At 35.7% G+C, this 10,616-nt stretch overlaps 1 protein-coding gene across 2 annotated transcripts; it reads left to right on the top strand.

The window, feature by feature from the left end:
• The first annotated feature begins 1,211 nt into the window (after positions 1-1,211).
• On the top strand, positions 1,212-10,615 carry ZRANB2 (zinc finger RANBP2-type containing 2). Of its 2 annotated transcripts, none has more exons than XM_087919148.1 (7): positions 1,212-1,351; positions 3,042-3,094; positions 3,189-3,297; positions 4,218-4,300; positions 5,856-5,932; positions 6,886-7,023; positions 8,059-10,615. In XM_087919148.1, the coding sequence occupies exons 1-7, from the start codon at positions 1,296-1,298 to the stop codon at positions 8,236-8,238; spliced, it is 696 nt and encodes a 231-aa protein (XP_087775274.1). In that variant the 5' UTR covers positions 1,212-1,295; the 3' UTR covers positions 8,239-10,615. The 2 variants fall into 2 exon arrangements, with proteins under 2 accessions (XP_087775274.1, XP_087775273.1); XM_087919147.1 differs by having other exon boundaries at positions 1,212-1,378; positions 8,059-9,455.
• Position 10,616: the final 1 nt, after the last annotated feature.

Here is a 10,616-nt window from a genome sequence, read left to right as displayed (position 1 = left end):
CTGAAAGAATCCTCGCGCCTTAGTTTCATCGAAGGGGGGGGCGGCTTCGAACAAAACTAAGGCGCGAGGATTCCTTCAGGACCCAAGGCGAGGCGAGCCGAGCGACCGTCCTGAAGCCGTCCTGAAGCCCATCGACAAAGGTACAAAGGTGGAGTTGAAGGCGGGAGAAGCGGGGGACGGCTGGCTGGCCGGTTGCTCAGCTCGCCTTGACTTGTCATGCATGCTGATGCCGGTACCAGGCCGCGGACCATTTTGTGATGCCGGTACCGGGCCGTGGCACAAAAAAGGTTGGGGGCCACTGCCTTAAATCACTTGTTCGCCTCACCATGGTACCTAAAGTTGATGGAAAAACTGTACCTTTCCAAAAGTAGGAATGGGGCCGATCTCACTTCAGGGGGAATGACTTCTACTGGGACATTAAAGGTGGGGAACCATAGCCTTAATAATACATATTTTTGTCACCAGTATAATATTTCAGCACTCTTCTCCTTCAACGGGAGTCTTTCTCTCTTGCAGCTGTCCAAGTGCATCAGGTTGCTTGAAACTATTGCTATTTCTTCCAGCAATTTTAATTCTAATGTCTAATTCTAGTCCAGCGTTTCTCATTTCCCATTATATTATTGTCTATAGTATACGATGCATATAAATAATTTTCAACCAGTTGTTGCTCCATATTGTGCCCTATTACTTCCTGATCAACAGACATATTTTTGATATTTAATATTAATGACTACCCAACAATTTACTACAGCAGTGTTTATCGCCGGGAGCTGAAGTCCACACATCTTAAAGATCCTGAGGCTGAGAAACGCCAGTCTCCTTAATCAAAAGCCAGTTCTTTACAACGAAGCACAAAATAACTTCTCATGTCAAACTTATGCTAGTGCTATAAAGTCCTCCAAAAGTCAGAGGTCGCTCTCTGAACTTCCCATCCTTCGCCTGCCATTGTCGCTTCAGGATCGGCTAGTGGAATGCCTGATGCTTTTCTTTTCTCTGCCTTCGTTTCTAAATCCGTTCGGGGCATTTTCCTCAACGCTCCAACGAGCGGCTAACGAGGGATTCGAGCCCCCTCAAAAGTAATAACGTTTATTACACCACCACCACCCCCAAAAAAGTAATAACATTACCGAGAGAACCCGCCAGAGGGGAACAGGCGATCATGAGGGCAGCTCTCTTTGCCGCAAGGCCCCTCCGCAATTCTGGCCAATCACCGCCGAAGCTAAGCCGAAGCCTCCTTCGGGTTCGTCCGGAGAGGCGCCCGAGCGGAAAACCTTTGAGCTGTTTCCGAGGCCGAGATGTCGACTAAGAATTTCCGCGTCAGCGACGGAGACTGGATCTGCCCCGACAAGAAGTCAGTAAGGCAGCCAGGACGGAGAAGGTCGGCTGGGTTTTTTGGCCCGTTGAGGCCACACGGGAGGCACCCGGGCAGGCTCCGAGGCCTTGTTTGGCGTGGTACCGCGGGGACGAAACGACCCCGAGGTCGCGGGGAACCGGCGGGTTTTTTTGCCCCCCATTTTTTCCCTCCCTCCCTTCCCTCCCCACCCCACCCCGCAATGGGGGCCGATTTTTAGGGAGACCCAGGTGCAGCCCCGTGTTAATCGCGGTCACTGCGATTCCTCGTTAGGCCTCCATCTTCCAAACGGCCAGCGCAAGGTCAGATAAACCATCAGCTTAACATTTCCAGGGTGGGATCCCCGGAATCATAAGATATTATCCGGGAGACAATAATAGAAATAATAATACCAAGAATACTATGAATAATAATTATTTCTGTGGCCAGCCGCCCGGAAGAAAATTGAGGTTTATTTTTTAAAATGCGCAGTGGATCGCATCGTCTCGCTGATTGCAATTTCTTCAACCTGCAAAGGGAATTGTTATATCGAGTCGTCCTCATCTTTTTTTAACACGTTAATACATTACATAGGAAATGAACGGGGCAATTTAGAGATGTAAGAAGTAAAGCAGTTCAAAGCCCTGCTACTTTCTGAGTCGCATTTTAAAAATTCATAAAATGTGTCCATTTGCATTTGGATTTAATTGCACTGCATGCTTCTAAAAAGGTCAAATAATTTTCTGGCTTACTATATGCTCTTTCTGATTTGTGAATTGGTAGTGGTAGATAACACAGAATTGGTAGTGGTAGATAACACTGATCTACAAATTTGGGGAAATTATCGCCCTCCATGATAAAATGTATTGATTCCTACATATTTTGATGAGGTGAGTTTTCCAAGGAATAAAGGTGCTGGTTGGCTAAAGTTTTCAAGCTATTTTACAATAAAGATTTATACTCAGGTGAGTCTATTTGCCTACAAGGAAGGAAGGTCTTGTGGAGCATAATCTCGCACCCCCCTCGTAATTTTGAATTATTTTGATGCAATTTTGACTAAACTGTATCTTGGAAACTGGAGCCAATTAATACTCAGGACTTCATTTTCCTTTATTTCTTTCCTTTATTACCCAATTCTGGTAAAATTAAGCTACTTTCATTTCCAAGGCTTTCTCCTTGTAGACAGACCAGTGATGGTCTGGTAACTTGTTGACAAAGTACAGTAGAACAATGAAAATGGTACCACATGGAAATGTATACATTTTATCTTCTCTTTGAGACTAAAGATAAGTAGCTAAACAAGAAGAAAAAGTCCATGCCTTTCGCAGTCCCAGTGGTGTGGAGGGAACCCACGAATCATCTCCCCAGGGATGATCCTATTGCAGTTCATAAAAGAAAAGCCAAAAAGCGCAGTTTAGATACCGAATAAAGATGGAACCTTGTCGTTTAATCTGATGTTAGAGCTTGTCAGTTTTTCATGCAGTCTGGTAAAATTAAGCTACTTTCGTTTCTGAGGCTTTCTCCATGTAGACCAATGTAATTAAAAGGAAATGGCAGTTATTTTGTAAGAATACAAATGTTTGTTTATAAGGCATCTTAAAAAGCATGAGTTTGGATGAGTTGTGAGCTAATTTGCAAAAGTTTGAACTAAAATATTTGGAAATATTAATTGCACTGAAAGTTCTTAAAATAATGTTTCTTTTATTTGCAGATGTGGTAATGTTAATTTTGCTAGAAGAACCAGCTGTAACAGATGTGGTCGAGGTGATTATATCAACTGTATTTATTTCGATGTGACTGTTCCAAAATTAAACGTACAGGAAATTGATTGATTTACATGCCTGTTTTCTACTTTCAGAAAAAACTACAGAAGCTAAAATGATGAAAGCTGGAGGGACTGAGATAGGGAAGACGCTTGCTGAAAAGAGCCGTGGTCTCTTCAGTGCTAATGACTGGCAGTGTAAAACGTATGTTGATCTTGAAACTTTATTCTCAGTTTAATCTTATTGTCCTTTATTTTTAGGGTTTTTTGCTGATATTATCCGTATGTGCCTCTTTTATAATTTGTTCACCCTGTTCTTATACTTATTTACTCATAAGAATAATTCATTGAATACGGAAGATCTCACTGCCAAATAGGTGCACTTGGGTGTACTGTGATAATCTATTGCTATTCTGTAAGAGTACAGACTTAAATTGATTCATTTAATAGATCCAGCAAATTGTTTGGTACATTAAGTTAGAGTCATTTGACAAGTGGGCAGCCTTAAAAATGAAATTAATAAATAATAATGAGAATGTCTACTGTTTCCATATAACTTTAGACAACTTGTGATATCTTTTAGAAGGCAATTGAATTGTTTTTTTTATAAATGGAACATTTATTCGCATTACTAATGTAGTTATCAGTTTTAGCTAAATTGAACTTGATTTCGTTATCTGTTGTCTGCCAGCATTTATTTCGTTTGATTTTATTGGTATTTTCATGATATTATGGGAATTGTGCCATTGCTGTAAAATCTATATATGTAACAGAAGAATATCACCATTTATTTAACCCGCTGACAAACCAATGAATTGTTTGATCAAAGTAAAATATTTTGTTTGCTTGTATTTTGTTCAGATTTAGCTTTAATTATAACTATGGAAAAAAAATTTGTGGCACTAATTATATATAAAAAAATATATATGGCAAAAAAGTTACATGTATTTTACTTGGCATTTAAATGCTATTTATTTTATCTGAAATAAAGGAGAGAAACTGCTCTTTCAATTAAAAATTATTTTAAACATTCCAGTTCTTCAGGTGTCACCTAATATTTACCTTGTTCATTGCTGTACTAGTATTATTTTCAGTTTTTAAACTGATGTATTTTTCTTCCCAAAGATGTGGTAATGTTAATTGGGCTCGGAGATCAGAATGCAATATGTGCAACACTCCAAAGTATGCCAAACTGGAAGAAAGAACAGGTAATAGCCTTAGTTGAAATATGCTTTAGAAAATACTCTATACCAAATAATTAAGATGTGCAGCATAGCAGAGATCTGTCTCAAATAATTGAATTGATTCATTTGGAATTTCATACTGATTTGTTGCAGATTTCCCAAGTTGAGCTATCATATCAAATCAGTTTGATTCTATGCATAGGAAAAAGCCATCAGGTTGACATTAAATTATCTTAGGGACAACTGATTTAATAAAAGATTATCAGTTCACAAATTTGTCAAGATACATTTGCTAATAGATTTCAGATGAATTCAAGTCAAATGATAGCAGTGGCTTTGTGGAATGCCCCTCTTTGTGTATTAAGAAATATTTAGCATGTGCAATGTTGAATATTTCCCAAGACCTCTGGTGATACATCCCTTTATTTTTCAAAACAAATGGATTGAGGTGACACCATAAACATTGCACAATGAACCAATCCAGGCTTGAAAGGTGTCAGAAATGTTGAAACTTATTTTTAATAGAGATAGATGTTGCAGGAATGTGGAATAGCTTGCAGTTTCAAGTTCAAGAATTACTATCATGATGCTGAATATTGTGAAAAAATACCTATCTGCACTCTCCTTGTCCCAGATTTCAAAAAATGTTCAGGACACAGAAAGCCACAATCCCTTGTAACTGAAACCTTTGCATCAGTTGGGTGGAAAAGATGCCTTGTGGAGCACAGAAATAATATTACCATGCACAGCACAGCTTAACATTGAAACTGGCTAATTTTGATTTAGAATAAAGTTAAGTCTTTAATGTAAGCTTTTTTGCCAGAATTTATTCCCGTGTCATGTGTAGTTACTGATACTGCATATAAACCCCTCTAGAATTTTATAACTTGTGGAAATGGTTTTGAGGGACCCACAGGGACTGCAGTATTGGGGAAGAATCTTTGGCTTCCCAGTTGAGCATATAAGGATGTCCATAGCTGTGTAAATGTTTTTAATACCATGGTAGGTGGTGATGTTTTAAAAAAGGGAGAATGGTTTCAATATATGAAAATGTTTCCTACAGTGACAGATGCTGCAACTAACACAAAGTTTGATGTGAATTGTTTGTGTGTTATATGCATGCTGCTCAAGATGTGATTTACATTTATAACTTTAATAGTACTATCTGAACAGTTGGAATTGATGGGGCTGAAAAATGTCGTCTCGATTGGTTCCTCAAATTGTTTCTGTCCATATAATGTGATTTTGTTTGCAATCTTTTCTCCCTCTCTGAGACTCTTAGTCTTGTGCCACAACTCCACTCTATCAGCTGCCCTGACTGACTTTAGTTTCAAATAACTGTCAGTTCTGTTGACTGTGCCATTGTTTTTGTATACTTCTAATTTATCTGCACAGTTAAAACTAATGAAATAATATATAGATGGTTCCTGCACCCCTGTTTCTCTTTCAGTTTTTACAGCCTTTTTATGCAAACTTACATAAAAATCTGTGCTATTACTTTTACTTAATATAAAGTAACATGTCATATCCCTAGACCATTGGTTTAGTTTTTGAGGTTTTTGGAAACTTCTTTTTGTAGGATATGGTGGGGGCTTCAATGAAAGGGAGAATGTTGAATATATAGAACGTGAAGAGTCAGATGGGGAATATGATGAGGTGAGTGATACATACTGGTATGTAATGAAATGTTACTTTTAAAATATACTAATGGGAAAACTCATTCCTAAATTCATTCCTTTAATCCTAATTCATGAATATGACTGAAAATGTCAGTTATATGTTTATGCTGAAATAATACATTGGTTTAATTGGTACTGTGATTATACGTAATATATTTCATAATTCTCCTATTTTAGCATGTTACAATTCCATGTTGGCAGTCTTAGATAGCTCTGGAGAACCATATCTAGAATGGGAAATATTGCATAAAAGTATAGATTCTTTATCAAGATAAGTTACATACTAATCAGTCCTTCCATTAATTCTATTTGTACACCAAATTATTTATTCTGTTTGCTTGAAAGGAAAATTTAACCAAAAGGAGTAGATAGGGAGGGAAATTGTTAAAAGAAAAAAAATGAAACCATTCTGGAGATTTTTTTCCACCAGCCAATATATACATGAGACTTTTATTTTGTATTTTAAATATACTCATTGGCCAAAAGCCAAAGAAATGTGAGGTAGGCAAAAAGTTAGTATTAATTCCATTAATGAATAAACTCTCTAAATAGGAATTCTATTAGTGAAAATAATGGATCCTTCATATAAAATTAGACCATTTTTTCACATATACTATTATGCATACATATGTACACACACTTGTAGAAAGGGATTGAAAATTTCAGCTCAGCAAGGGTTAACCTCTGCCCTCCTATATTAAGTTTAAGAGTTCATCTTAAAATATATAGCTGGACTTGTGCCAGAGTTAGATCTGTTTGACTCAACTAATAACCTGAGTTGTTTTTTTTCCTTTTTGCAACAAGAAAATGAGGTAAATAGAGTCATTTTTGCATGTAAAACTGTGTGCATATTGTTCAATAAGCCAATGGCTCTTAATTCCTAGGTAAGTATACTCTAATAGTTTAAATTTATGTTTTATTTTTTGTTAGTTTGGTCGCAAAAAGAAAAAATATAGAGGGAAACCTGTTGGTCCTGCATCTATCTTAAAGGAAGTTGAAGATAAGGAATCTGAAGGGGAAGAAGAGGAGGATGAGGATGGAGATCTGTCTAAGTATAAATTAGATGAGGTAAAAGAAAATCTTTAAGGTGTAACATTCCATTTATATATAAATGTGCTGAACCTTAACCTTAACTTTTCAACTCTAATATGTCAGAGATCACTTACCTTATCCAGCAACATGGGAAACTTTAGCACTTTTATTTCTGTATGGTAAGTAGCATACAAAGTCCTTTGAATGCTTTAGAAGGGTCTTTAGAAAATAATGTATAATTAGATCAGTTTTCAGTAAATGTCTTATAAAAGATGTGTTCGTACATTTAGGGATGAAATGGCTATTAATGCTTGGGGAGAATAGTTAAAATTGTTCCACAAAACAGTTGTGTATATTTAAACAAACATCTTTTTGTTTGGTCCTCAAGGGAACTGTCAAAAATTAAGAAAGCAAATATACAATCAGTTGAAAATATTTTTACTTTGTATTTATTACGTACATCGCCACAACTCAATTGTTGAGATGTACCATTGTAGGAAACAAATAATATATACAGCAAAACAAAAAGCAGAATAAGATACAGTAACTTAACATTGCATGAGAGGAAGCATTTATTCTAGGATGAATTAAATATTTATTTATGGATGGGTGTGTGCATGAACTCATGTTTCCTCCCAGTTAAATTACTGCTTAAGTCCAGTTTTTATTATCAGTTTGATCTGGTTGAATAAAGAAAAAGAACTTAATATTTAAAGATTGTTTCTTTTTTCCTCAAAGGAAATGATGTTAATAGATAGTATTTTAACTGTGTCATTCATTCTGCATGGAACTAGGGGTGACAGACAGACAGACATAGTTACTCTGTTGTATTTTGATATATGTTAGTCTAAACATAGTAGCTGGTCACATCAGTTTTTTTTATCTAAATGAGATGTCCAGCTCTTCTGTCTAAATTTAAAGTTTATAGAATTCTTCTGGTTTATATCATGTGAACAGGCTGCATTAACTTCCTTGTTCCTTGTTACGGACATCCTCTGGGGATTTATTATCAGATTAGTGTACATACTTTTTTCCTGATGAACATAAAAAGCTGCCAGTATAATTTTCCAGGATGAAGATGAGGATGATGCTGATCTCTCAAAATATGATCTTGATGGTAGTGAAGAAGAAGATTCTGCCAATAAGAAATCTTCCACTGCTAGACGAAGTCGCTCCAAGTCTCGATCTTCTCCTTCACGATCTTCATCTCGCTCATCCTCCCATTCAAGCTCAAGGTCTAGGTCCAGGTAAACGGGTACAGGTCAAGGGTAACGCCAGACAAAATGTCAGTATCTAACTTTCTTTATTTACATCTCTTTTGTGATTAACTTTTACATTATTTTTTTTTTGCAGTTTAAGTTAGCCTAATCAATCTTACGTATCCAGCTGCAGGGATAAGCAGCATTTAAGATGAGTGAATTGGAGGTGGTTATTCTAAGTTTTATGACAGTTGTGAGTTTAAAAGCCATGAAAATTAAAGATTTCTTAGTTTTAGTATTTTTGTAGCAGCTGCTATGTCTTCAAGATTGTGTGACTTCAGAGTATGTTTTTGCTAATAGGTTGGTAAGAGGCAAATATTAACCTATGCATTTAAAGATCTGCTTATTGGAAGAAACTTATAAAAAAGTAAAGTTATCCTTATTTTTAAAGGAAAGAATTGGATTTTAAAGAGAAGAAGAGCTTGTAATTTATTTATTTATTTAAACTTATAAATAAACATGGCTGTCTATATACATATTTTTCTAGTGAGCCTCGTAAAGAGCCTAATTTTGGGCAGCATTTTTTTTTACCAAAAATTATACATCTCCATTTTGTACCAATTTTATGATGAATATTCATAAAAGGTTGTATATGGAGAAACTGTCAAACATAAAGATAGTTATGTTTTAAAATATCTCTAAAGCAAAACTAAGTTGGATAAAAATTAACATTCCAATTAAGGAATTTGTTGATTGCAGGATTCTGTAGTCTCCATATTTTGGATTTTTTAAAATTGATTTAAAATATGTTTATACTATGCTCATTGGCTTACAAATGTAGCCCAGGGCCTTTTATAGAATGATATTATATTATTAGAACAAAATAAAATTATCTATATTGGGTTATATTCAGACATAACATTCTATAAAAAGAAGACGTTCTTTCTCTTTGGAAAGAACTCCAGTACAGTGATGTTGTCCTTGTTGGAAAGAAGGGAAGAGTGAAATCATTAATTGTTCTTTGCCTCTCCATCTATTGCTGGGGGGTCATCATCCCCATAACATGTAGTAAGTAAGTAAGCAGTAGTAAGTAAGCTTAACATGCAGGTGGAAAAATTTACTGGGGTAAATATTAACATTCAAATGTTTAATATAATTTAGTTACACCTCAAACAATATATGGGGAAATTATCCATTTCATAGAAGAGAATATGGCTTGCTTTGCATGTTTACTAAACACATTGACCGACATATTAATTCTATATGTCATGATCTAAAATTAGGGAAAATAGAAGACAGCAATAATTCCTGAATATAAATAAAGGGGAGGGTAAAGTTGATGGAACGCGGTGGCTCAGTGGCTAAGACGCTAAGCTTGTTGATCAGAAAGGTCAGTACTTTGGCAGTTCGAATCCCTAGCACAGCGTAATGGAGTGAGCTGCCGTTACTTGTCCCAGCTTCTGCCAACCTAGCAGTTTGAAAGCATGTAAAAATACAAGTAGAAAAATAGGGACCACTTTGGTGGGAAGGTAACAGTGTTCCATGCGCCTTCGGTGTTTAGCCATGCTGGCCACATGACCACAGAGACATCTTCGGACAGCGCTGGCTTTTCAGCTTTGTAACAGATGAGCACCACCCCACAGAGCCGGAAACGACTAGCATATATGTGCTAGGGGAACCTTTACCTTTTTAATGTTGCTGGAGTAAGATCAAGGGTTGATAGGCTGTGTGAACTAAGAAAATCTGCATTATTAGAAATATTTGTTGCAAAATAATGGAATTCTAATGAACTTTACTAATGTTCATAGAAGATTAGAAAAAAATGTTGCATAAAGTTATCTTTTCGTGAGCTGAAGGGAAAACAATTCAGGCTTTTGTAAGATATCAACCAAATATAACACTTGGGCAGCAATAGTAGAGCAAGTGGATCAAGGGTCCCAAAGTTCAAAACTATTTGGTTACAAAATAAGTTAAAAATATTTTGTTAAATATTTTAACTAACAAGTACTTCATAAGGTATAGATTTTTATTTGGTTGTTGAATTGGTGAACTCAAGACAATACTTTTTTAAAGATTTTTTAAAAAGGAATATTTACCTTTTTCAAGATTTTAAAAAATATTTAAAATTTTCAAATATTGTACAAAAACAATATTACTATTCTTTTATTATAAATATATGACGCCTATAATTAAAATTATATAAAATAAACAATAAAAATACCCAACACATATTAAATAACTAAGTACCTCAGTATGGGTATTTTTCGTGTGTGTTCCTATGTATTAAGCTTAATTAGTCCCCCGTCCCCCCACTCTGTAACAAGGAAAATCACACATAATAGCTTTGTCTGACTTTATATTGTATATTGGGTAAATGTCTTGTATTTTAATGAAACTATCCTGAAGGGATAAAAAAGTTAACTTAAGAAA

This window comes from Pseudonaja textilis, unplaced genomic scaffold (genome assembly GCF_049901715.1).
Source record: "Pseudonaja textilis isolate UNSWEBS1 unplaced genomic scaffold, rPseTex1.2 PTEXSCF281, whole genome shotgun sequence".
Classification (NCBI taxonomy): domain Eukaryota; kingdom Metazoa; phylum Chordata; class Lepidosauria; order Squamata; family Elapidae; genus Pseudonaja; species Pseudonaja textilis.
The sequence above is the reverse complement of the archived record's forward strand: the minus strand, read 5'-3'. Positions and strand labels throughout refer to the sequence as shown.

What these genes read in the sequence shown, in the direction of transcription:
- ZRANB2 (XM_087919147.1), top strand. Translation starts at nt 1,296, where the DNA reads ATGTCGACTAAGAATTTCCGCGTCAGCGACGGAGACTGGATCTGCCCC. An exon ending in CTGTAACAGATGTGGTCGAG is followed by an intron (nt 3,095 to 3,188) that starts GTGATTATATCA and finishes TTCTACTTTCAG; the next exon opens with AAAAAACTACAGAAGCTAAA. An exon ending in CAAACTGGAAGAAAGAACAG is followed by an intron (nt 4,301 to 5,855) that starts GTAATAGCCTTA and finishes TTCTTTTTGTAG; the next exon opens with GATATGGTGGGGGCTTCAAT.